The sequence below is a fragment of the Lithobates pipiens genome, unplaced genomic scaffold, assembly GCF_037356315.1.
Source record: "Lithobates pipiens isolate NorthernLeopardFrog02 unplaced genomic scaffold, aLitPip1_a1.2 Scaffold_16, whole genome shotgun sequence".
Classification (NCBI taxonomy): Eukaryota; Metazoa; Chordata; class Amphibia; order Anura; family Ranidae; genus Lithobates; species Lithobates pipiens.
This window is the reverse complement of record NW_027507748.1, coordinates 18886653-18914393: the sequence shown is the minus strand read 5'-3', so window position 1 is coordinate 18914393 and position 27741 is coordinate 18886653. Positions and strand designations below refer to the sequence as shown.

General features: G+C 47.0%; 1 protein-coding gene across 1 annotated transcript in view; it reads left to right on the top strand.

Moving 5' to 3' along the window:
- The window catches only part of LOC143981641 (uncharacterized), a 44726-nt gene that overhangs the window by 2506 nt on the left and 14479 nt on the right, over nt 1–27741 (top strand). Inside the window, exons 2-4 of the mRNA XM_077479632.1 lie at nt 15379–15705; nt 25503–25766; nt 26002–26081. Of these exons, the coding sequence (XP_077335758.1) occupies nt 15379–15705; nt 25503–25766; nt 26002–26081 (671 nt within the window). The remainder of the gene's footprint in view (nt 1–15378; nt 15706–25502; nt 25767–26001; nt 26082–27741) is intronic.

Below are 27741 nucleotides of genomic sequence, written 5' to 3'. Positions count from 1 at the left end.
TTGTCGGCTAATACAGAGAACACTCATTGAGTGTTCTCTGTATTACGGGGACCCGACAATTTTTAGGACAGTAACCTGCATATTACCCTTTAAAATTAGCACTTTAGATTTCTCCCATAGACTTGTATAGGGTGTTCCCGGCTTTTCGAATTTGCAGCGAACAGCCCAAATTGTTCACTGTTCGCTGAACAGGCAATGTTTGAGTCGAACTCGAAGCTCATCCCTAATACAGAGATATAATATGTGATCCCAGCGGTGTATACATGGAGATCAGTATATAGAATAGATTTGATCTGTATACAGAGATATAATGTGTGATCCCAGCGGTGTATACATGGAGATCAGTATATAGAATAGATGTGATCTGTATACAGAGATATAATTTCTGATCCCAGCGGTGTATACACGGAGATCAGTATATAGAATAGATGTGATCTGTATACAGAGATATAATGTGTGATCCCAGCGGTGTATACATGGAGATCAGTATATAGAATAGATGTGATCTGTATACAGAGATATAATTTCTGATCCCAGCGGTGTATACATGGAGATCAGTATATAGAATAGATGTGATCTGTATACAGAGATATAATGTGTGATCCCAGCGGTGTATACATGGAGATCAGTATATAGAATAGATGTGATCTGTATACAGAGATATAATTTCTGATCCCAGCGGTGTATACATGGAGATCAGTATATAGAATAGATGTGTATACAGAGATATAATGTGTGATCCCAGCGGTGTATACATGGAGATCAGTATATAGAATAGATGTGATGTGTATACAGAGATATAATGCATCCTCCCTGTATACCAACTTTGCCAACCTCCCGCAGCATGTTTTACTGACAAAACATGGAAAATTTACTGGCAGAACACACTTTTTACTGACAACCGGAAAAATTACAGAACTCCAATTAATATTTAAATGGTATAAACACAACATGGAAACACTGACAATACACATAACAAGTAATTTGCCTGCCTTACATACAGAAAGTCAACACAGCATAACAAATTATGAGACCCCGATATATAGACAGTTGTAAGAACAGTGATGTTTACAAATTGTAAATAAAGTTATACAGTTTCTATAAACTGTACATAGTAACATTAGTTTGTGTTCACTACAGCCATTATTAGCAGCATAAGCTTCAAGGAGAATGAATGAAATATGTCACTTCAGTCTCTTTCATTATTTCTCTTTTTCTTTCTTACTTTCTCTTTCTTGCTTTCTTTCTTTCACTTTCTCTTTCTTTCTTGTTTTCTTTCTCTTTCTCTTCTCTCCCCTCTCCCTCTCTCTCCCCCCCTCTGTCTTCCTCTCTCTCCCCCCCCCTCTCTCTCTCTTCCTCCCTCTCTTCCCCCCTCTCTCTCTTCCTCCCTCTCTTCCTCCCTCTCTTCCCCCCTCTCTCTCTTCCTCTCTCTCTCCTCACTCCCCCTCTCTCTTCTCTCCCCTCTCTTTTCCCCCCTCTATCCTCTCTTCCCCCCTCTCTCTCTCTTCCTCTCTCTCTTCCCCCTCTCTCTCTCTCTCCCTCCCCCTCTCTCGCTCTCTCCTCTCTTCCTCTCTCTCTCTCCCTCCCCTCTCTCTCTCCTCTCTTCCACCTCTCTCTTCCTCTTTCTCCCCCTCTCTCTTTCTCTCTTCCCCCTTTCTCTCTCCCTTCAGCCTCCCACTTTCTCTCTCTTCCTCGCTCTCTCTCTTTCTCTCACCCCTCTCTCTCTCCCGCTCTCTCCCCTCTCTCTCTCTCCCCCTATCTCTCCTCTCTTCCCCCTCTCTCTCCTCTCTTCCCCCTGTCTCTCTCTTCTCCCCCTCTCTCTCTCTTCTCCCCCTCTCTCTCTTTCTCTCTTCCCCATTTCTCTCTGCCTTCAGCCTCCCACTTTCTCTCTCTCTTTCTCTCCCCCTCTCTCTCTCCCCCTTCCTCTCTCTCTTCAGCCTCCCACTTGCCCTTTCTCTCCTCTCTCTTTCTCCTCCCCTCTCTCTCTCCCCCCTCTCTCTCCCCCCTCTCTCTCTCCTCTCCCCTCTCTCTCTCTCTCTCTCTCCCTCTCTCTCTCTCCCTCTCTCTCTCTCTCTCTCTCTCCCCTCTCTCTCTCTCCCCTCTCTCTCTCCTCTCTCTCTCCCCCCTCTCTCTCTCTTCCTCTCTCTCTCTCCCATGATGGCACACAGTGAGGGAACACACAGCTATTGAAATGAAAGCTGTGATGTTCCCTGCTCTGATCATCCAGTGGCGGCTCTCTTATCTTCCACTCTGTGATCGGCGGTATTTGCCCGGTTCCCGGCCCGCAAAATGCGAGTATGCGAGTGGAATATTTGAGGGCTGCTTAATGCATCCTATGCATTAAGGTGAAAAAACATCTGAAAGTAACCGCCCCCCCAGCCCCCAGTTTTACTAACCTGAGCCCTGGAATGTCCCACGACGAGGATGTGCTGTATCTCTGCCCAGGGTTCTCAGCTCTTGATTGGATAGATTGATAGCAGCGCAGCCATTGGCTCCCGCTGCTGTCAATCAAGTCCAATGATGCGGCGAGCGGGGCTGAGTCATACATTCAGCGGCTATGTCCGCCAAATGAATGACTCGGGAGTGCGCCCGCAAGGTAACCCCCCTGGGAGAGCGCTTCTCCTAGCGGTTTATCTGATGCAGGGAGGAACCGCAAGAGCCGCCGGGGGACCCCAGAAGACACGTTTGGGGCCACTCTGTGCAAAACGAACTGCACAGTGGAGGTAAGTATGACATGTTTGTTATTTAAAAATAAAATAAAAATCAAAGCTTTACAATCACTTTGAATAAAAGTACTTTACTCGCTACATGGGTACAGGTCAAGAGTATTAACTGATGCATTTCGGCTATGAAGTCTTCATCATAGCTTTGATGACAGCTTCATAGCTGAAACACATCAACATATACTCTGTACTTGTACCCATGTAGCAAATAAAATATTTTTATTTAAGAGCATGCAGAGTGTAAGAAATACTCAATCTCATCCATTCTTTGGTTACCTCCCACAAGCAAAGACCCCCCCCGATTCTATGTCCAGCACTTTCTATCTCTTTGAGCATATAGGACAGACTACTTAAATCTCACAAATGTCAATTCTTGCATACCCCATTAGCCCCAATATTGGGAAACGTGAACTTCACCCCAGGCTTCACCCCTAGAGCATTTGAATGGTGGACGAACAATGGGCTATTGAGAAGCGCAGATTTATGTGATCATAGGGGCATCTTAACGAGAAAGGCAAGGGAGAAAAAACATCAGTTACCAACCTCAGAACTCTTTAGATATACACAGATTGCACATTTCTTGACCACTATATCAAGAAATTCAGACATGACTACGATGACCCCTATGAAACATCTCTGAAGTATATAGAGTCCTAACAAAATCCGGCAAGACTGGCAACCTTCATTCCCGAGGCATCTCCTCAATGTTTTCATGGCTGTGGACAGCTGGGGACGATGTACCACGTGTGGTGGCAGTGCCCCAAGATGGAACGCTACTGGATTAGGGTGTATCATTTTATATACACCCTCACCCTGGTAAACCTAGTCAAGTCTACTAGACAAGCACTGTTAGGTTCCGGGGTAGAATCAGCCTCAAGATTCTGGAGATGCCTCATATCATATATTTACAGCAGCAAAAATCACAATAGCAAAATCATGGAAATTGGTAGTAGTGCCATTCGATCAGCTCAAACTCTCCTGGATTATACTTAAAGAGGAAGTAAACCCATCAGGGTTTACTTCCTCTTTGATTCCCTGCTAAGGTAAAGCATAATGGAGTACTGTGCATCGCATAGTAGTCCATTATGTGTCACTTACCTGACACAGGAGCCAGCGAAGTCACCGCTGTCCCCTGTAGTCCGGAGCAGCCATCTTCTTGGCGTGTCTCGCTGCTCCGGCGCTGTCATTCGTCGGAGCCGCGATGACGTCACTCCCGCGCATGCGCACGGAAGCAGCCACTCGTGGCATATCGCCGTTAACTGCCGCGCGCTCAGTGTGCCTGCGCGCCGCTGTCCACACAAATATCCGACAAAACAGTCCGATCGGACACATTCCGTCGGAATCTCCGACCGTGTGTACAAGGGCTAAGAGCACGCAGAGTTGCCAGCCTTTCCTGACTAAGATTATTCATCTACAGGAGTTGAACACCCTGGTTAGACCACCAGACTCCAGTCCATGGACTTTGATTTTAGGCAGTAGAACTAGATTAATATATTTGCCTTTTCTCCTGATTTGATTCCCATTTAATATTTATAGAGGTATTTTAAAGCGGGAGTCCACCGGGACTCCGCGTTTTTTTTTTTTTTTAAAAGCCAGCAGCTACAAATACTGCAGCTGCTGGCTTTTAAAATAGTGACACTTACCTGTCCAGCGCGCCCGCGATGTCGGCACCCGAAGCCGATCGCTAGATCGACACTCGGGTGCTGCCGCCGCCATCTTGGGTATGGGAATCAGGAAATGGAGCCTTTCGGCTTCATTTCCCGGTTCCCTACTGCGCATGCGCGAGACGCGCTGCGCAATGAGGACGGTCCCCGCTGCCTCTGGGATCTGTGTGTTTCCCAGCAGGCAGCGGGGCACTTGCTGAAGGGGGCGGGCGCTTGCGGAAAGGGGCGTAACGTACGCCCCTTTCCGCAGAGAGCTAGCCCGGAAGTGGGTGCAGTTACCTGGATTATCCAGGTAACTGCACCCCCCTGAAAGGTGCCGATTGTGGCGCCGGAGGGGGGGAGGAATCCGATAAGCGGAAGGTCCATTTTAGGGTGGACCTCCGCTTTAAAATAGGCAGTCAGTGCAAGAAAAGCCACCAACATCTTCCAGCTGAAGGGATTTTGCACGGAGAGGTCATCACAACTTTCTCTGAATCAATGTCAGAGAACGGTTTGTAGATGCTCACAAGACATCCTGACTACTATGGGCTTCCAAGAAAGTATTTACTTTTTCCACAGTACATCATTACATCTAGCAATTTAGCTGAATAAATAATTGAAAATTAAATTTTTTCTTGTGTTCTTTTCCAAGTATATCACCTTTATTTGTAGGCATTTACTTTTTCACATGACTGTATGAGGTTTCATTCTCTGGTTAGTCCTTCTGTTTTATTATCTGCCTATACCTCACCTCTCCTCCATTCCTCCCGGTCACCATCTCTTAAGTGTCCATCCCTCTTCTGTTCATCCTTCCATCTCCACATCATCTCTTCTGTCCTCCTAGCCTTGTGTTGAGTTGCTCTGGTTCTTCTCCTCATTGCCTCTCTCTTCTCCAAATGTATGGAGACATATGAACACATCTGGAAGGGTCTCCAATCACTTCTGTGGACTTCCCGGGTGGCTGTTATACTGTAGACCTGAGTTTACATGAGGCCTATGGATTTGACATGGTTCCGGGTCAGTCCTCAATGTTTTCCTCTTCATTAATATACAGTGCCTTGCAAAAGTATTCACCCTCCCTTGGAATTTTTCATGTTTTGTTGCCTCACAACCTGGAATTAACATGGATTGTTTGAGGATTTGTATCATTTAAAGCGGGATTTCACTGTGGAAAAAAATATTAAGAGCCAGCAGCTACAAATACTGCAGCTGCTGACTTTTAATAAATGGACACTCACCTGTCCTGGGGTCCAGCGATGCCGAGGCCGATCGATTGCTCGGCTCTCGGTTGCTGCCGCCACCATTCTAGGTGAGGGAATCAGGAAGTGAAGCACTGCGGCTTCACTTCCCGGTTCCCTACTGCGCATGCGCGAGTCGCGCAGCGCAATAGAAATTGTCCGCGCTGTCTCTGGGACCTGTGTGTGTCCCAGCAGACAGCGCGCAGGGACAGGAAGAGGCATAGACTCCCGTGGGAGTCTATGCCCGGAAGTCGGTGTAAATACCTGTCTTTGACAGGTATCTGCACCCCCCTGAAAGGTGCCAATTGTGACACCGGAGGGGGGGGGGTTCCGATCAGCGGAAGTTCCACTTTAGGGTGGAGCCCCGCTTTAATTTACAGAACACGCCCACAACTTTGAAGATGTTTTTTTTATTGTGAGCAAATAACAAATAGAACAAAATAACAGAAAAAGTCAATGTGCATAACTATTCACCCCCCCCCCCCCCCCCCCTAAAGTCAATACTTTGTAGAGCCACCTTTTGTGGCTATCACAGATCCAAGTCGCTTTGGGTAAGTCTCCTTGAGCTTGCCACATCTCACCACTGGGATTTTTGCCCTTTTCCTCCTTGCAAAACTGCTCCAGCTCCTTCAAGTTGGATGGTTTGCACTTGTGAACAGCAATCTTTAAATCTGACCACAGATTTTCTATTGGATTGAGGTCTGGGCTTTGACTAGGCCATTCCAACACATTTACATGTTTCCCCTTAAACCACTCAACTGTTGCTTTAGCAGTGTTTGGGGTCATTGTCCTGCTGGAAGGTGAACCTCTGTCCTAGCCTCAAATCACACACAGAGTGCTACAGGTTTTGCTCAAGAATATCCTTGTATTTAGCACCATCCATCTTTCCCTCAACTCTGACCAGTTTCCCAGTCCCGACTGCTGAAAAACATCCCCACAGCATAATGCTGCCACCACCTTGTTTCACTGTGGGGATGATGTTCTTTGTGTAGCGGATGACATTAGGGATCAAATGTCACACACACATGTAAATTTCGTTTTTGGTCTCAGAACAATAAAGGTTCTGAGGATTAATTATGTAGGTAGGCCTTAACACCAGTCTGGCCAGGCTGTGTTTGAAAGTTGTGCCTGGTCATGTGAACGGTGAGGTGCACATGACAGGCCAGAACCAGGTCTGGTTGGATGTTTAGGTATCAGCCTTCTCGGAGCCAATCAGTGGCAGTGCCGGGGCCCGCTGATGAGTCTGGGAGGCGGTACTTAAGGGGGGTGTGGGTCACGTGTTCTGGGTTCTGGAGGTGTTCTTGAGACCCGTGTGGTCTGTTCTGGTTCCAGGACCAGGGTAGTGCCGTGAAGGGTTCCCGGTTACGGGGTGTTCGACACCCCGCAGCATGTTCCTGTCAGTGGCCCCTGATAGACCTGCCTGGTCTGGGGTAGGGATCCGTCTGTTCTGAGTCTTGGAGCCGGCTGGTCCGAGGCGCAGTAACGGAGCAAGTGGCCAGCAAGTGGCATCCTGAGAAGTGCTTGGTTACTGAGTTGGGAAGGACATTGGCGAATTCACACTTTTCCAGTACCGATGAGGAGACGGGAAACATTCCAGGTACGAGGAAAATAGTTCCTGTCCACCCTTAGTTGATTGTTCAAGTTTGAGTCAACGTGCTGACTGCCATGATCTCTGGCTAGAGATCTGTTCAGCCTTGAAGTACCCAGCTGCAAGTGGCTACTCTCTGGTTGGAAATAGAGACTTTGCTAGACCTGCAGTTCAAAGTGCCTGAGTTCTTCACCCCGTGCCCTCTGTTCCCTAAGAGACTGTGTTATTTGAAAGTTCTACTGCAAAATAAACCTTTTTAAAAGGACTTAATTTGTGTCAGTGTACAAGTCGTTGGGTATCAACCCTGGGAACCCCTAGACGTGGAAGAGCAGGCCAAGAGAAGGTAACCAGTAAGCCCATTAAGTCAAGGCCGCCCTGCAACGGGTTATGGCCGCTACATTTGTGTAGGGGTCAGCCCCTAGGATTACTGAACTATATTGCACTGTGTTCCATCTATAATATATACAGCCTGCTATTTCCAGTTTAGCCACAAGATGTCACTGTTGCTGCCGACCCTTCAGAGGAGAGGAAACAGGAAGTGGCAGTGAGAGAGAACTGTGAGGAGTGTGTGGGCAGCTGAGGAATTCCTGTGCGGAGCTGAGGAAAAGTCAAGTCTGCCCTGAGGAGAGGGAGACTTTGTGTGGATAAAGAGTCGCAGTATCCAGCTAAAGATCGGGCACCTCGGGCAGAGAGAGAGAGCTGTGGTGATTTTGGGCCGCATCTGTGTTCATCCATCCGTCCCAGACGGGCAAGCTGCAGCACTAGGAACTGGACTTCACCTGCCTCATGAAGGAGGCCAAGACAAGGGACCCTCCAGCTGTCTAACAAACTGTGAGTGAGCACCGGTGCTGGATTGTGATAGGGAATAGTACAGTCCCTACTGAGATAGTACGTTGTAGAAACGTGTCCCGATAAGCGGGAATCAGGCAGGACATATTAGAAGAGGGTAGCCTGTATCACTGTGCATGTGTTGGCGGGAAAGCCATTTTGTGTACCACATTCCAGTTAGCCTTACTGTAAACTACTGTGAATTGTTAATACTGTTATCCTCCTCCTCCGGCCATTATATCTTACTGTTTAATAAAGCCGGTTTTTGTTTCAGCCTCCTTGTCTGCTGTCCCGTACTTGAAACCTGCATTGCGGTCTCCTATACCTCTGACCGCTACAAGTGGCGCTGCGAGCAGGGTACGGTTACAGAGATGGAGGTGGCTGAAGGCAACGTACCTGATGTTGATGTGAATGCCTTAGGTAATGGTGGAACCCCTACAAGGACCCTCCCTATGGGCATGCTTTTTAACTTGTTGCCAAAATTTGATGGCCAGAACATGTCACTGTCAGACTGGGTGACGAGATTACAGAGCGTTGCTAGAATTTACAATGTCAGCCCAGAGCTACAGGTGGAAATTGCTTTGGCTGCCCTGGAGGGTGAAGCGCGGAAAACTGTTTGCTTACAACCGGAAGCTACGCGCAGTACCTTGAAAGAGATTGTGCGCTTTCTAGAAGAAATATACGGTGAAACAGCTAGTGCGGGCCACCTCCGGGCAAAGTTCTTCTACCGGGTACAGCAGGAAAATGAAGGGGTCTCACAATATGCAACGGCTCTACAGGAAGTACTGGCTGAGATACAGAAAAAAGAGGCAGACGGGATAACCGCCATGGGATCCGCAGACCGGATACTGAGGGAACAATTGATCCTGGGACTCTACAGCTCTCACCTGAGACAAGCCCTACGGGAACGAGTCAGAGTGGACCCTACACTGAATTTTCGGCAAATATTGGCTGAGGCCGTGGAGCGAAGTAAAGAAGAAATTTATGCCTCTGGAGTGATACGGACCCAGACCGCCTCCCTCGGGGTTGCGAAGAATGAAGAGGTCCTGGTTAGAGTGGTGCAGGACCTACAAAGCTCCCTGGGTCTCATGCATGAGAAGTTGACGCAAATAGAGAGACGGATGGATTTGAGCTACCCCCCTGAGGTTGCATATCTGGGGCAACAACAACCTTATCAGACTGCCTCGATGGTTCCTGCACCAGAGCATCCTTACCCACGTATTCCCACCTACCGAGTCCCTCAATATCCTCCAGTGAGCTCGGCCAGTCCAGGCCTACGGGCGCCTCCCGCACACAGACAGAGAGAACAACGCAGAGAGGCTCAGTGCTGGCGGTGTGGAGAAAAAGGACACTTCGCTAGAGAATGCCGGAGGGACCTGCCTAGACGCCCAGAGCCGGCGTTAAACTTCAGGCCCCCGCAGTAATGAGGCACACTGCGGGGGAAGTAGAGTGTCAGGCCACTCAGCACAGCTCCGAACACCTGGTTGCAGGATGTCCCACCATAAGAGCCGAGTTTGAAGGCATTCCAGTCAACTGTTTAGTGGACACCGGATCACAGGTAACGACCATGCCTCAGTCATATTTCAACCGTTACTTTCAAGCACTGGCCAAGCCAGAACAGGGGACATTGATCCGGGTCACAGCAGCTAACCAGCAACAAATCCCTGTCACAGGTGTCGTATGGATGAATGTACGTCTGTGTGGACAGGAAGTTGGAAAAAAAGGTATCCTGCTGGTCCCTGAAACCTTCAAAGAAGATGTACCGGTGATAATGGGCATGAATATCCTGCGAGAGTTGGATCAAATTATGTTCACTAAAAGGGGGCCGGGCTATTGGAAGAATGCCACTCCACACAAACCAACGCAAAAGGCATTTCAACGGTTAATCCGGTTTTGTGGGACACAGAAGAGTGTCCCAGTACATCAGTCTGTAGGAAATATTCGAGTGCCGGGAAGGGCTACCCTTACCCTCCCTCCTGATCGGGAGACTATACTGACTTTGCCCGTGGGAACCTCCCGCAACCTTGAAGGTATGGAGGTGATCATTGAGCCTGCAGGCCTGGGAGAGTTAGGTCAGGATGTCCTAGTGGCCCGGACACTGGCAGTAGTCCAAAATGGACGAGTACCCATAAGAGCTGTAAACGTTGGACAACGGGAAGTCTCTCTGGTGCCAGGAGTGGAACTGGCTCGCGTGTACCTACATCGGGGAGAAGTGCTGAGTCAGGGAGAAGTGACTCTAGCTCCGATAGGCAATTCTGCTTGGACCTTGGCAGTTACTGCAAAGCCTGCAGAGGCACCGACCCCAGAATGGAATGGGACAGTCATCTTGGAACAAATGGAGATAGATGTGAAAGCTCTAAGTCCGGATCATTTACGAGCAGTTGAAACCATGCTGTGGGAGAATCAAGCTGCGTTTGCCCGCAATGCCAATGACTTTGGTTGCACAGATGCTATCACCCATGAGATACCGACGGGGGACACTCCCCCAAGCCGAGAGAGATATCGACAGATTCCACCCAAGTTGTATCAAGAGGTGAAGACATTGCTGAAACAGATGATCGATTCAGGAGTGGTTCGGGGTAGTCAAAGTCCCTGGGCAGCCCCAGTGGTGCTTGTCAAGAAGAAGGATGGCACCATTCGATTTTGTGTGGATTACCGGAGATTGAATGCGTGCACAGTGCGGGACTCATATCCCCTGCCTCGCATCGAAGAGTCCCTAACAGCCCTAGGGCGGGCTAAATACTTCTCCACCTTGGATTTAGCAAGTGGATACTGGCAGGTACCGGTGGCTGAACAAGACAAGGAAAAGACAGCATTCATACTTCCCATGGGTCTGTTTGAATTTAATAGGATGCCATTTGGGCTGTCTAATGCCCCAGGAACCTTTCAGAGGCTGATGGAAAAATGTCTGGGAGATCTAAATTTTGAAGCTACCCTGATATACTTGGATGATATTATAGTGTACTCTGCTACTTTTGAAGAACACTTGGCCCGATTAGGACAGGTACTTGAGCGACTGCGGGCCCATGGCCTGAAGATAAAGCCAAAGAAGTGTCATCTCTTCAAGAAGGAGATCGAGTACTTAGGCCATACGGTGTCCAAAGACGGGGTGCTGCCATCCCAAAATAAAGTGGCTGCCGTTCAACAATGGCCGGAGCCTAGAACGCTGCGTGAGTTGAAGGCCTTCCTTGGTCTGACTGGTTACTACCGGCGGTTCATCAAAGACTATGCAAAGATAGCGGGCCCTCTGAATGAGATTTTGAGAGGAACTGCTGGGCAATCCAAGAGTCAAAGTGTTCCCTGGGGACAGAAGCAAGAGGAGGCCTTCCTGACCTTGAAAGAGGCTCTGACATCGGCCCCCATCTTGGCTTATGCTGATTTTGACAAACCATTCTTCTTATCTACTGACGGTAGTCTCTACGGACTCGGGGCAGTGTTGTCACAGATGCAGGACGGACACGAAAGAGTGATTGCCTATGCCAGTAGGTCCCTGCGGGATACGGAGCGAAACCCTCATAACTATAGTTCCTTCCGGCTAGAGCTCCTTGCCCTGGTGTGGGCCATGACAGAGAAGTTTGCCGGTTACCTTACAGGGGCTAAAATCTTTGTACGGACTGATAACAATCCCCTGGCCCATCTGGATACTGCTAGACTGGGAGCCCTGGAGCAACGTTGGGCAGCTCGCCTTGCAAAGTATGACTTCTCAATTCGCTATCGCTCTGCTACAGAGAATACCAATGCTGATGGTCTGTCGAGGGTTACTTTTGAAACTCCATTGGGAGAGCTTGATGAACAAAAGGAAGAGGATGAAATTCCAGACTTCCGCAAGTTTACACCTCCAGCAGTCGCAGCACAGACAAGCGGGGAGGCCCGGTCCCTGCCTAAGGCATTAGCAAGAACTAATGAGGAATGGGGGCGAATACAAGATGAAGACATTGGACTGCGACAGATAAAAGGTTGGGTGGCTCGGCAAAGAAAACCAGACAGAGAGGAAAGGGCTGATCTTGATGCTGAGATGAAGTCAATTCTACATCAATGGGACAGACTAGAGGTTCATGGAGCTGTTCTATACCGCAAGTGGCAGCAGCCTGCCGATCTGGAGGCAAGATGGCAGGTTGTCATACCAAGGAGTCTGGCACTAGAGATAGCCAGGGAAGCTCATGAATTTGGAGCTCATTTCGGGCCAGTCAAAACTTACCAGTGGCTGCAGCGTTATGTGTATTGTCCACGACTGGAGGTCGTAGTTGAAGAAGTCTGCCGACAGTGTAGAGTGTGTGAGCTTACTAAAAGCACAGAGCAGAGGGCACCCATACAGCCCATACAGACCAAGGAACCGCTGGAGGTATTGCTGATAGATTATCTCCTCGTGGGACAGTCAGCCAGAGGCCCACAATACTGCCTGGTCATGATTGACCACTTCTCCAAGTTTGCAGTGGTCACTCCAACTCGGGACCAGACGGCTGAGTCTGCAGCTCGGGCCATCTGTCAAGATTTCATCCGGGTCTATGGATGCCCGAAACGGATTCACTCAGATCAAGGAGCATGCTTTCAAGGGAAAGTGATGGAGGAGTTACACCGACTGTATGGCATTGGAAAATCCAGGACAACTCCATATCATCCCCAAGGGAATGGGGCCTGTGAGCGCTTTAATCGGACTCTGCTTCAGATGCTGAGGACCTTAGAGGAGGACAAAAAGACACACTGGCCAGACTATCTGCCTGAATTAGTCTGGGCCTACAATAATCGTGTCCACACTACCACCGGCTATACCCCATACATGCTACTGTTCGGTAGAGCCGGACGAGAAGTTGTCGAATTGAATTTGGAACAGCCAGAAGATGTGATAGAGCGATCAACCACCTCATGGGTGAAAGAACACCGCAAGCGACTCCAGACCATCTGCCGGTTAGTAGGCCAGAGATTGCAAGAAAAGACTTATACTGACCGTCCTCCCATCCAAGAGATTCCGTTGCAACCTGGAGACCGGGTGCTGGTTCGAGAGAAACGGCCCAGAGGCAAGTTGAGTGAGCGTTGGGAGGTACAGCCGTACAAAGTGATCAAGAGAGTGTATCCCAATGGTCCAGTTTACGAAGTTCGTGTTGAGAATGGGGAGTCGGCTTCAAGGGTTCTACATAGGAATATGCTACGGCCATGTCGGTCAGAAGATCGGATACCTGCACAGAGGACACCACTCCCTGCCCCTTCCTCAGAATTTGTCATTTCCGATGGGAATAATATTGAAGACTGGTGGATTGTTCCTGACTCTGCACGTGATGAAGCCCCTGTTATAGAACCAGTACCAGCTCCAAGGGAGGAAGGACAAGTCCTAACAGAAAGACAAGACCTTCGGAGATCTAGTAGGTCTACTGCAGGGGTTCCACCAAACAGGTACAATGCTGATCAGTTTATTTGGTCTAACTGTATGTATTATGAACAATGTTGTGCTGCCGTTAAAGATTGATTTAACCCTTTTCTTCCCCATGGACTATATAGCAAGGCCGAGGACGGCCACCTTTAAGCGGGGAGGCATGTAGGGGTCAGCCCCTAGGATTACTGAACTATATTGCACTGTGTTCCATCTATAATATATACAGCCTGCTATTTCCAGTTTAGCCACAAGATGTCACTGTTGCTGCCGACCCTTCAGAGGAGAGGAAACAGGAAGTGGCAGTGAGAGAGAACTGTGAGGAGTGTGTGGGCAGCTGAGGAATTCCTGTGCGGAGCTGAGGAAAAGTCAAGTCTGCCCTGAGGAGAGGGAGACTTTGTGTGGATAAAGAGTCGCAGTATCCAGCTAAAGATCGGGCACCTCGGGCAGAGAGAGAGAGCTGTGGTGATTTTGGGCCGCATCTGTGTTCATCCATCCGTCCCAGACGGGCAAGCTGCAGCACTAGGAACTGGACTTCACCTGCCTCATGAAGGAGGCCAAGACAAGGGACCCTCCAGCTGTCTAACAAACTGTGAGTGAGCACCGGTGCTGGATTGTGATAGGGAATAGTACAGTCCCTACTGAGATAGTACGTTGTAGAAACGTGTCCCGATAAGCGGGAATCAGGCAGGACATATTAGAAGAGGGTAGCCTGTATCACTGTGCATGTGTTGGCGGGAAAGCCATTTTGTGTACCACATTCCAGTTAGCCTTACTGTAAACTACTGTGAATTGTTAATACTGTTATCCTCCTCCTCCGGCCATTATATCTTACTGTTTAATAAAGCCGGTTTTTGTTTCAGCCTCCTTGTCTGCTGTCCCGTACTTGAAACCTGCATTGCGGTCTCCTATACCTCTGACCGCTACATTTGGGTGATGTGATGTGTTGGGTTTGCGCCAGACATAGCGTTTTCTTTGATGGCAAAAAAGTTCAATTTTAGTCTCATTAGACCAGAGCACCTTCCTCCATACATTTTGGGAGTCTCCCATATGACTTTTCGCCAACTCAAAACGTGCCATTTCATTTTTTTGCTGAAAGTAATGGCTTTCTTCTGTCCACTCTGCCATAAAGCCCAACTCTATGGAGCGTACGGCTTATTGTCCTCCTATGTACAGATACTCCAGGCTCTGCTGTGGAACTCTGCAGCTCCTCCAGGGTTACCTTAGCTCTCTGTGCTGCCTCTCTGATTAATGCCCTCCTTGCCCGGTCCATGAGTTTTGGTGTGTATATGTAATGACAGATCATGTGACACTTAGATTGCACACAGGTGGGCACCAGTTCACTAATTATGTGACTTCTGAAGGTAATTGGTTGCACCAGAGCTTTTTATGGGCTTCAGAACAAAGGGGGGTGAATACATACGCACATGCCAATTATTTTTTTATTTCTGAAAAATTGTTTTATGTATATATTTTTCTAATTTTACTTCACCAACTTAGACTATTGTTCTGATCCATCACATAAAATTCTGAAAAGTTCTGATCCATCACATAAAATTCAGATAATTTTTTTTTTTAAAGATTAAAAAAAAAGTCTATAATGTAACAAAATAGGTAAAAAGCCAAGGGAGTGAATACTTTTGCAAGGCACTGTATCTTTTGCATTTAGAAATACCAATCCTATCAGTAATAAATGCTCTGGTCACAGGATAAGATCTTCATTGACTGGAACCATCTCTCCATTCCCCACCATACAGCTGTAATAGTTTCTTGCTTCAACCCTCTAAGTCTATAGATCTCCTATTAGATCAGTAGCCCTCAGTTGGCCATGACAATGACATCAATAGAAATGGACTCTCAAATTACTGGAGCTGATGAGGCTTTGGGGTGAGCAGTGTGTTTATGTTCCACTTCTCTGCTGGGACTCTGAGTTGGAGTTTAGGGACACTCTGAAAGTTCTGCTCACATTTCTTTATCTGTCTTCTCCTCCCAGGTCTCCTGTGTATGATGATCATATCGGTGTCATCAGGAACGGTGTATGTACAGAGCGGATCAGACATCACTGACTGTCATATGAAATGTCCTCAGGATGATGTTACTGTGGAGCTGTACAGAGTATGCAGAGGAGAGGAGAGGACATTGCTCGAAAATCACTGTTATTACAACTTCTCTAAATCTCATGACTCCAGACTCCGTCTGCACACAGGGAGCGGATGCTGGAAGCTGACACATGCCAGGAAGGATGATTCCGGTGTATATAAGATCTGGTGTTACGATATTCCAGAATATCTAATATCCTCTACAGAGATCCGTGTTCTGGGTAAGAGTCCATATACTGCATCACACTTCTCTACACTGCATTGTACTCTATGGGGGAAGAAGAAGAGTGTCTATTATACAGGATGAGAGAGGAGAAGAAATGAGTTGTTCATGTAACTGATTTCCAGTATTCTCCACTAATATCTACCCATCTGTTCTAGAGTTTGTGGCATACAGTGAGAGGTGTGAAATGTAAAACATACAGCGCAGTGTACAGCGTGGAGAAGAGTGGAGTATAAACAATCACCGCCCACTTTATTATGCTGCGTACACACGAGCGGATTGTATGACGTACTTAGTCCGTTGAAACACATTTCAACGGACAATCCGCTCGTGTGTGGGCTTCAGCGGACTTTTTCAGCGTGCAGTCCGGAGTACTAAGAATTTCGGTTTGCCCAAAAATCTTTCCGTCGTACTTTGGTTTCAGCGGACAATACGGTCGTCAGTATGCTAGTCCGACGGACTAAGAATGGCGCATGCCCAGAAAGGATTTACAGGGCGGAAGCGCTCTGTCTTGTAAAACTAGTGTTCGTATTGAAGCTACGTGCTGTACGTCATCGCGCAAGCTTTCGTCGGACTGTTTGTGTATCCGTGTGTGGTCAAGTCCGTTCAGTGGAAAGTACGCCAGATTGTCCGTCGGATTGTATGACAGACTAAGTCGTCATACAATCCGCTCGTGTGTACACGGCATTAGGTACACCTTGGTTGGACCCCCTTTTGGCTTCATTCTTGGTGTCATAGATTCAACAAGGTGTTGGAAACATTCCTCAGAGATTTTGCTCCATAGTGACATGATAACATCACACAGTTGCTGCACAGTTGTTGGCTGCACATCTATGATGGGAATCATCCATTCCACCACATCACAAAGGCGCTCTATTGAATGAGATCTGGTGAGTGTGGAGACCATTGGAGTACAGGGAGGGACCTCATTGTCCAGTGGTGAGATCTGGTGAGTGTGGAGACCATTGGAGTACAGTGACCTCATTGTCCAGTGGTGAGATCTGGTGAGTGTGGAGACCATTGGAGTACAGTGATCTCATTGCCCAGTGGTGAGATGATTGGAGCTTTGTGACATGGCGCATTATTCTGCTGGAAGGAGCCATCAGAAGATGGGGACACTGTAGTCATAAAGGGATGGACATGATCAACAACAATACTCAGGTAGGCCGTGGTGTTTAAATGATTTTCAATAGGTACTAAGGGGCCCAAAGTGTGCCAAGAAAATATCCCCCACACCATTACACCACCACCACCATCAGCCTGAACCGGTGATACAAGGCAGGATGGATACATGCACCAAATTCTGACCCCACCATCTGAATGTCGCAGCTGAAATCCAGACTCATCAGACCAGGAAACATTTTTCCAATCTTCTATTGTCTAATTTTATTGAGGCTGTGTGAATTGTAGCCTCAGTTTCCTGTTCTTATCTGACAGGAGTGGTACCCGGTGCGGTCTTCTAATACTGTAGTCCATCTGCTTCAATGTTTGATGTGTTGTGCCTTCAGAGATGGTATTCTGCATATATCTTGGATGTAATGAGTGGTTATTTGAGCTACTGTTGCCTTTCTATTATCTGGAGCCAGTCTGCCCATTCTCCTCTGACATCAACAAGGCATTTTCCTCCACACAGCTTCCACTCACTGTATATTTTCTCTTTTTCCCACCATTTTCTGTAAGCCAGAGAAATGGTTGTGTGTGAAAATCCCATCTGGTACCAACCACCATTCCACATTCAAAGTCACTTAAATCCCCTTTCTTCCCCATTCTGATGCTCGGTTTGAACTTCAGCAAGTTGTCTTCACTACTTCTAGATGCCTAAATGCACTGAGTTGCTGCCATGTGATTAGTTGATTAGCAATTTGAGTGTCCATTTCTATTGATGTCATTGTCATGGCCAATTAAGAGCTACTGATCTAATAGGAGATCTATAGACTTAGCCCTTGTACACACAGTCGGAGATTCCGACAACCAAATCCGTCAGAGTAATTCCGACGGATTCATTCCGGAAGAGGTCTGGAAGTGATGTTGCATACACACGGTCGGACAAAGTTGTCGGAAAATCCGGTTGTACATAACGTGATGACGTTATTTTGTTACGACGGGACTACATTCAGGCTAGTAGCCGATAGCTTTGGTCTAGGAATTTGATCTGAGCATGCGTGGCACTTTGTCCATCGGAGTAGGCTACACGTGATCGGAGTATGTCCGATCGGAGCATTTTGTCGGAAAATTTTACCGGCAAGTTGGAAAAGTTGGTCCGTCGGAATATCAGTCTGATGGAGACCACACACAGTCGGAATATCCGACAAAATGGTCCGATAGGAAACATTCCGTCGGAATCTCCGACCGTGTGAACAAGGGCTTAGAGGGCTGAAGCAAGAAACAATTACAGCTGTATGGTGGGGAATCGAGAGACGGTTCCAGTAAATGAAGATCTTATCCTGTGACCAGAGCAGTTATTACTGATAAGATTGGTATTTCTAAATGCAAAAGATACAGTGCCTTGCAAAAGTATTCACCCCCTTGGCTTTTTACCTATTTTGTTACATTACAGCCTTTAGTTTTTTTTTTTTTTTTTTTTTTAAATGTTTTTTTTATCTGAATTTCATGTGATGGATCAAAACACAATAGTCTAAGTTGGTGTAAAAAGAGAGTAGTAAATAGTAAGTAAAATGAGAAAAATATATACATAAAACTATTTCTCAGAAATGAAAAATTTGATAATTGGCATGTGCGTATGTATTCACCCCCTTTGTTATGAAGCCCATAAAAAGCTCAATTACCTTCAGACGTCACATAATTAGTGAAATGATGTCCACTTGTGTGCAATCTAAGTGTCACATGATCTGTCATTACATACACAAACCTTTTTGAAAGGCCCCAGAGGCTGCAACACCTAAGCAAGAGGCACCACTAACCAAACGCTGCCATGAAGACCAAGGAACTCTCCAAACAAGTAAGGGACAATGTTTTTGAGAAGTACAAGTCAGGGTTAGGTGATAAAAAAAATATATCCAAATCTTCCCTAGGAGCACCATCAAATTTATGATAACCAAATGGAAAGAACATGGCACAACAACAAACCTGCCAAGAGACGGCCGCACACCAAAACTCACAGACCGGGCAAGGAGGGCATTAATCAGAGAGGCAGCACAGAGGTAACCCTGGAGGAGCTGCAGAGTTCCACAGAAGAGACTGGCGTATCTGTACATAGGACAACAAGCCATATGCTCCATAGAGTTGGGCTTTATGGCAGAGTGGCCAGAAGAAAGCCATTACTTTCAGCAATGAACAAAATGGCACATTTTAAATTTGTCAAAAGGCACGTGGGAGACTCCCAAAATGTATGGAGGAAGGTGCTCTGGTCTGATGAGACTAAAATTGAACTTTTTGGCCATCAAAGAAAACACTATGTCTGGCGCAAACCCAACACATCACATCACCAAAAGAACACCATCCCCACTGTGAAACATGGTGGTGGTAGCATCATGGGGTGGGGTTATTTTTCAGCAGTCGGGACTGGGAAACTGTTCAGAGTTGAGGGAAAGATGGATGGTGCTAAATACAGGGTCTTGAGCAAAACCTGTACCACTCTGTGTGTGATTTGAGGCTAGGACGGAGGTTCACCTTCCAGCAGGATAATGACCCCAAACACACTGCTAAAGCAACACTTGAGTGGTTTAAGGGGAAGCATGTAAATGTGTTGGAATAGTCTAGTGAAAGTCCAGACCTCAATCCAATAGAAAATCTGTGGTCAGACTTAAAGATTGCTGTTCACAAGTGCAAACCATACAACTTGAAGGAGCTGGAGCAGTTTTGCGAGGAGGAATGGGCAAAAATCCCAGTGGAAAGATGTGGCTCATAGAGACTTATCTAAAGTGACTTGGAGCTGTGATAGCCACAAAAGGTGGCTCTACAAACTATTGACTATAGGGGGGTGAATAGTTATGCACATTGACTTTTTCTGTTATATTGTCCTATTTGTTGTTTGCTTCACAATAAAAAAACATATTCAAAATTGTAGGCATGTTTTGTAAATTAAATGATGCAAATCCTTAAACAATCCATGTTAATTACAGGTTGTGAGGCAACAAAACATGAAAAATGCCAAGGGGGTGAATACTTTTGCAAGGCACTGTATGCATCCCCAAAATATTCTGCTAGCAGACCCAATCAGAAACCACCATGTAAGGCTCGGTTCACACTGGAACCAGCTGCAGATCGCACAGGAGCGCTGTGCATCCCTGTTCCCCGTTTCAGGGATAAATCAGGACCGAATCTATGCCTGAATTCGGCCCTGAAACGGAAGCCAAAGATGCACATTACGCTGCACAGCCACAATGGAGATATGTGAACCAGCTCCATAGGGCCAGTCACATTCTCCTGCTATGCAAATTGGATGCGGGGAAACCCGCATCTAATTTGCATAGGTGTGAATCCGGCCTCAGGATCCAAATCAAAGTTTTCCTCAAATCCTAGCTTAAAGTAGTTGTTAAGCCACTCTAACCAATATCTACCATGGAGCACTGCCTCCTATTGTACTATCCCCCTCTGTGTGTGATTTATAAAAAAATAAATGCTGCAAATACCTAATTTCACTGCTGTGATTGCGATCACATGACCAGGCATGACCATGACCTTTCCTCCTCTGAGAGATACAGTGGGTGGGGCTGAGATTCCTCTGCTGATGTCAGTCTGGAGGGGAGGAGGAGAGAGCTGGCCGGTCATGTGATCACAGTCTCGGCTTTTAAATGAGGTATTTACAGCATTTATATTTATAAATAATTCACAGAGGGGAGCACTGCAATAGGAGGCAGTGCTGATGGTGTATACAGGATAGTGTTATGAGAGCAGCAGGAGGGGGAGGGGCATCTCACATGCAGACAGAGAGGAGAGGGGAAGGAGGACACAGGAGCAGAGAGGAGAGCAGGTAGCAGGCTGCTGATGACAGAAGTATGTAAACTGACAACGACGTCTGGTCTCAGCAGCCATAATACACCGTGGTCAGTTTACAGAGGTGTGGGGAGAAACTGGCAGGATCAGACAGGTTTTTTAGGTGTTACAGGGGGCCAAATGACACAGGACAAGCACTGTGTCATATAAAATGCTTTAAAGGAGCAGGATCAATTTTTTTGGGGGGAGTAACAAACGCTTTAAACATTAGTAGCTCTAGCAGATAGTTAGGGACTTAATCGTGCATTTGGTCTGTAGAATGATTATGCAGCCATGTTTTCTGACACTTATTGTAAAGTCCCGAAACTACAGTCAGTCTCTGGCAGTGTGATATGCACTCTGCCTCTCAGATGCTGTAGGGGAGGTTGATTATTGGGGCGCAGGTACATTCTATCTAGCACTGATGTATCCTCTGCTGATTGCAACATGTTAATTGCTCTTCTTCCCCATGGATCCCTCTCCACTCCCATCAGCTCGCTCTCATTCCTCGGTCAAACCGTGGTGCAATGGGTCATATGTCTCAGGGTTGAAACATTCAGTAAGGAGGTGACCTATCACTCCCTCCCTACTTGTCAAACACCAGCAATGACCGCTGTACATCTGAACAAGACCTTAGAGCCCCTCTCAGCCCCTCTTCCTCCTTCAGAACCCCCTAGATCCCTTTAGTTCCATGTACCAACTAATTCCTAACTGGGGAATCTCTGTCCTCAGTCCCTTTCTCTGTCTCAAAAGTGAGACTTCAGGGGCCTGTACAGACCCATGGAATCTCACTAAAGACCCCCAAGAGCATTGTAAATCAAAATGTAAAAATGTTATTTTAAAATAAAAGCCTCTGCCTCACTCCTGACCTCTGAACACTGCCCAACTTACTACTGACCTCTGAACTCTGACTCACTCCTGACCTTTAAGCTTTGCCTCACTACTGACCTCTGAGCTCTGCCCAACTTACTACTGAGCTCTGCCTCACTACTGATCTCTGAACTCTGCCTCATTTCTGACCTCTGAACTCTGCCTCACTGTTCACCTCTGAGCTCTGCATCACTATTAACCTCTGCCTCACTACTGACCTTTGAACTCTGTCCCGCTTACTACTGACCTCTGAGCTTTGCCTCACTACTGAACTCTGCCTCACTACTGACCTCTGAACTCTGCCTCACTACTGACCTCTGAACTCTGCCTCACTTCTGACCTCTGAGCTCTGCCTCACTACTGACCTCTGAGCTCTGCCTCACTACTGACCTCTGAGCTCTGCCTCACTACTGACCTCTGCCTCACTTCTGACCTCTGAACTCTGCCACACTGTTCACCTCTGAGCTCTGACACACTATTGACCTCTGAACTCGGCCTCACTTCTGACCTCTGAACTCTGCCTCACTTCTGACCTCTGAACTCTGCCTCACTTCTGAACTCTGCCTCACTACTGACCTCTGCCTCTCTTCTGACCTCTGAACTCTGCCTTACTACTGACCTCGGAACTCTGTCTCACTTCTGACCTCTGCCTCACTTCTGACCTCTGAGCTCTGCCTCACTACTGACCTCTGCGTCTCTTACTACTGACCTCTAAACTCTGCCTCACTGTTCACCTCTGAGCTCTGCCTAACTACTGACCTCTAAACTCTGCCTCATTTTCGACCTCTGCACTCTGCCTCACTTCTGACCTCTGAACTTTGCCGCACTGTTCACCTCTGAGCTCTGACGTACTATTGACCTCTGAACTCTGCCTCACTTCTGACCTCTGAGCTCTGCCTCACTGCTGACCTCTGAGCTCTGCCTCACTGCTGACCTCTGAGCTCTGCCTCACTTCTGACCTCTGAACTCTGCCTCACTTCTGACCTCTGAACTCTGCCTCACTGTTCACCTCTGAGCTCTGCTGCACTATTGACCTCTGAGCTCTGCCTCACTATTGACCTCTGAATTCTGCCTCACTTCTGACCTCTGAGCTCTGCCTCACTCCTGAACTCTGCCGCACTATTGACCTCGGAGCTCTGCATCACTTACTACTGACCTCTGAACTCTGCCTCACTACTGACCTCTGCCTCACTACTGACCTCTGAGATCTGCTTCTATTTCAACCACGGCCAATATTCAGCACAATAAAAAACACACACAATTTTTACCGCTGCACATACCACACTTTCTTGTTATTGCTCAGGAGGGCCCAACTTATGATCCTGCACAGAGGCCTCATTACTTTTTATGTCACTGTTACCCCATATTTTACTGGGGGATAGAATGCTACTTGTTTAAGTGTGGTGTGCTGCATCCCACACCCTACTTTCCCAACCTGGGTACTGATTTGACCTTGTCCTGATATGGGAGGGGGAGCCGTACTGAGTCTTTGCCTCAGGCGAAAGAATGTCTAGCTTCGCCATTGGTTGTGGACATCGCTGGAATAAGAGGGGGCTCAGATAAGTATAGGGTGGAGGGGGGCTGCTGCACACAATGGCATAATGTGGGGGTGCCTACTGGCTGCCTCCACCTAATTTGAATTTCCTGTGTCCCCCGTGCTCTGGCCGCCATGTTTAGTGTCCGGCGCCATGTGATTGGGCGTATGGGGGGGTCATGTGTGGTGTGGGGCTGGCCTGTCCATGATTGCAGTTGCTCCTGAAGTCCCACCTCATAATTCTCATACGCCCAATCACAGTGCGCCAGGAAACACTGAACATGATGGCCAGAGCGTGGGGGAGACAAGCACTGGAAAGTGTGAGTATAGTGGTCAGTGTAGTGTAGTGGACAGTATAGTATAGTGGTCAGTATAGTGGACAGTTTAGTATAGTGGACAGTTTAGTGGACAATATAGTATAGTGTAGTGGACAGTTTAGTGGACAGTTTAGTATAGTGGACAGTTTAGTGGACAATATAGTATAGTGTAGTGGACAGTGTAGTGGACAGTTTAGTATAGTGGACAGTTTAGTGTAGTGGACACAGGGCTCAAGTCCTGTGGGAACGCATGGGAACGGAGTTCCTGTACTTTTTCCACAACAGGAACTCAGTTCCCATTAGCAGCCGCGTCCTGCAAGACTTTGAAGTATGTGAGGTGTGTGGCAGGTGCTACACCAGCAGCCGCCGACACAGCTAGCAATAGTAAGTGCCGCACACCAGGGGTGGACTGACCATTCAGGCATTGGCAGTAGGGGGCCCCATGACAGCTTACTCTTCGATCTACCTGTCAATCACAGCTAGCTGATGGGTAGATCAGGTCCCTGCTGCTAAGAGATTGTAGTTAGTCAGACCTCTCGTGATGCGTTCCTCCCCGCCGGCCCCTCCTGATTTTCTGTCTCCTCATCTCCCCCCCCAGTCTCCTGCATACTTGCTCTGTGTGTGCCGCTGAATCCCCCCCTCTATCTTCAGTGCCATATGATGAGAGAACCCAGAGGAGGAGCACAGCTATTCTGCTCACAGGACATGCAGGGAGAGAGGTGAGCTGAGGGAGGAACATCAGTTTGAGGTGGTAAGCTGAGCACAATACCCGGAAAAGTTTAATGCCAGGAGGGAAGTTTATGTGGAAATATGTGAAGGGTTGGAATAGCAGCGAGTGTGTGTTGGAGTCCTGCAGAGTTTGCAGCCCCCCCAAGCTAACATACATCTCCTAAGCAGGAACACATCACTATCTCCCCAAGCATTCTGTCCAGATAATGTGCAGTTCATTTATGACCTTTCCGTTTAACCCTGTGTTATCCAAACTCTGTTCAATGAAAAGTGTAAACTCACCACATAAACACTCTATATACAAAATAAAATTCCCCAATAAAGATCAGAACATGATGATCACATTTGAATGAATGCTGATTATTCAGAGAATTACCGTATTTATGTTTTATTGAGGATTGTTTTTTTTTTATGTACTAAGAGTTAAGCTTCATACACACAATACGAAAATTGGATGAAAAATACCACTTTTGAAGTGTTCGTGCATATGAGCGTAACATTTTTTTTTTTGGCGGGGGAGTGGATCTTGGGTGGGAGTTCCCACACTTTTCCCCCCAGGAATTGACCCCTGAGTGGACAGTATAGTATAGTGGACAGTGTTGTTCTCAGTGTAGTGTAGTGCACAGTATAGTGGACACTATAGTGTAGTGGACAGTTTAGTGGTCAGTGTGGTGGACAGTATAGTATAGGGGTCAGTGTAGTGTGTAATGGTCAGTAAAGGAATCAAGTAGGTCAGTACTATTGTATTTGAAGGGACTCGTGGAGTGCTAAGTCTGCAGGTTAGGGGGAGCAAATTAAGTGTCTTGCCCCGGGTGCTGACAACCCATGCTACGCCACTGGCTGTACACAGAATTTTTTTTTTACCTTCATGCATAGAATTCATAAAGGTAAACCTTCAGCCTTTACAAACACTTTAATCTTTTCAGAAGTGCAGTGTCCTTGTAATTTACTGTGAGCTGAACACAAATCACTGACATTGATAAAATCGCTTTCAAGGGCAGTTCAGTTCTGCTGAATGCTGAAATAATGTGCATAAATGCGCTTTTATCAGCATTTTTTACATTGCAGAGCTGAATGTAAGCTGGGTGGGTGTAATTTAAAAAAATGCCCAAAAACGCTAATGATGAAAAATGCTCAAAATATGAGCATAAACGCATTAAATAAAAAAAGCTTTTAAACGCGCATTTTTAAAGCAGCATTTTCCTGCCAGCAAGCCGACTTCCAGAAAGACTTTTGTGAATGTCCCGTGTGCATGGAACCTAAAGATGATTAGATTGCAGTGTATTATGGATGCACTTTAACTACAGGATCAGTGTGTGTGTACAAGGGCTAGCACTCTATTCCATGTTTCTGACCTCTGTGTTGGTCATCTATGACTGATAGTGACTGTCGCCCTCTTGATTATTCCAGATCCGGTTCTCATTTCCAGCATCACCAGTACCGGTGGCCGGCTGGGTGAGGAGGTTGCTGTGAGCATCCAGTTCTCTGGAGAAGAGAGCGCTGTGACCTGGGAGGTGGATGGGGAGCCGATCCCTGAAAGATACCGGCTGATAGATGACAATAGGACGCTGATTATCCCCAGTGTGCAGAGAGACGACGCCGAGAGGAGATTCCGGGTCAGGATCACAAACCCGGTCAGTGAGGAGATCCGGGAATACCGGTTGGAGATCAGAGGTGAGAGGGGCAATTACTGGGGGTATAATCTGATCTGTATAGAAGATGATCATAGTGGAAAGGGTGACACAGAATAGTAAGATTGTGTCTTGTCTCTTCTCTGCTCTCCTGATGGAGAATTATACAGGTGAGATGTCACATGACCACCAACCATACAGACCGATACATTGTATATTTATCATGTGTATCTAAATCTTTTATACATTGTATCTTTATTTCATTTACTTTCTCACAGATTTGCAGCAATATAGAGGAAGGATGGGTCTCATTGTCTTAGGAATTTTAGCAGCAATGATTTTTTCCACCACATTTAAGGTAATTTAAACTTATTTTTCCTCTCAGTAATACATTATTACACAGATAGGAGTTGTCAGTCAGTGGATGCAGAAACAGATTTCTCATTATCACTACTGGTTGGCTGTGATCTTACATTGTACCTGTCAGGGGTCCCTAAACTCTTTAAAGGGCCAGTTTACTTCCCATAACACTATTTGGAGGCAAAAAATGGTCAGTAGGAGTAAATAAAATGTCCTGGCATCACTGGAAGGTAAAATGCCAGTGGTGAAGCTTCTGTGTCTGGTGGGTGTCTAGATTCATTTTATACATTGTATTCAGGGACGTGCAGTCAGGCGAGGCAGAGAGCCTCATCACACATGAACATTAAGACCCCTTTCACACTGGTGGCGTTTTGCAGGCGCTATAGCATTAAAAATAGAGCCTGAAAACCACCCTAAAACAGCTGCTCCATTCACTCCAGTGTGTGGAGCGGTGCGCTGGCAGGGCATCAGAAAAAGTCCCACCAGCAGCTTCTTAGGATCGGTGAAGGAGCGGTGAACTCACCGCTCCTCCACCGCTTCTCCCCATTGAAATCAATGGGGCAGCGCTGCTATAGTGCCAGCCAAACGCCTCTGCGGTGGCATTTTGCGGGTGGATTTAACCCCTTTTCGGACGCTAGTGGGGGGCTAAAACCCGCTAGTGGCCGAAAAGCGCCGCTAAAACGACTGTAAAGTGGCGCTAAAAATAGTGCCACTTTACCGCTGGCGCCCTAGGCTGCACAGTGTGAAAGGAGTCTAAAAAAAGAGCTTTGAGGGTCCTAGCTCAGTGACCTGGGGTCACAGAGACCCCAAATTAGAGGTATGTAGTCTAAGTCCTACCTCACCACTGGTAACAATTTGGGGCTCCTACGACCTATGGTTCCAGAGATACGGGGGTCCTTGCACAGCCTGTCAGAAGCTACATACAGAGCAGCCAGTTTAAATACAAGCTGGCACACTCTGCAGCAGACTGAGAGGATGAACTCACAGTGCCTTGCCTCACTTCTTGTTAGGAGCACTGAGCTTAATAACCTTAACCACTTGCCGCCCGCCATATAGAAAAATGACGACGTAGCATACTAGCTCATTAGAAAATATGGAAAATAGAAAATGAAAAAAGCACTCACAATGCCACATCCGTATATATCAGGGGGAACATTGGGAAAGGATACCAGATGGGTACCCAAATGTCGGACTTTTAAGGCATGGAAACAATGAGGAAATAGAAAAATATATATTTATAGAAAAAAGTACATAGTATCATAACAGTGTTCAGACACTTAAAAATCATATAAAATGATACAATTTGTACATTGAGCCCTTGTGCGTCGCATCTACGTGTTTCGTCGTGAAGGCTTCCTCAGGCCCGAGGAAAGGTTCAAAGACGTAACAAAAAAGCAAGATAAATCTCACTATCTGGAATGAGATATATTAGAATTAAAATTCAAGCAAAGCAAATATACAAAAAAACTTTGCATTGTGCATTGTAATTAAAAAGCACATGCTCAACTATGCAGAAGACAGAGAAGGGAAAAGAAGACACACAGAACCACAAAACAGTACCTTAGGATGGGCTACGCCTCAAGTACAAATATCCAATGCCCGAAACGAATCCATATATCTGGGAATAGTCTACCAAGCTGTAGTGGGGTAACCAGTAC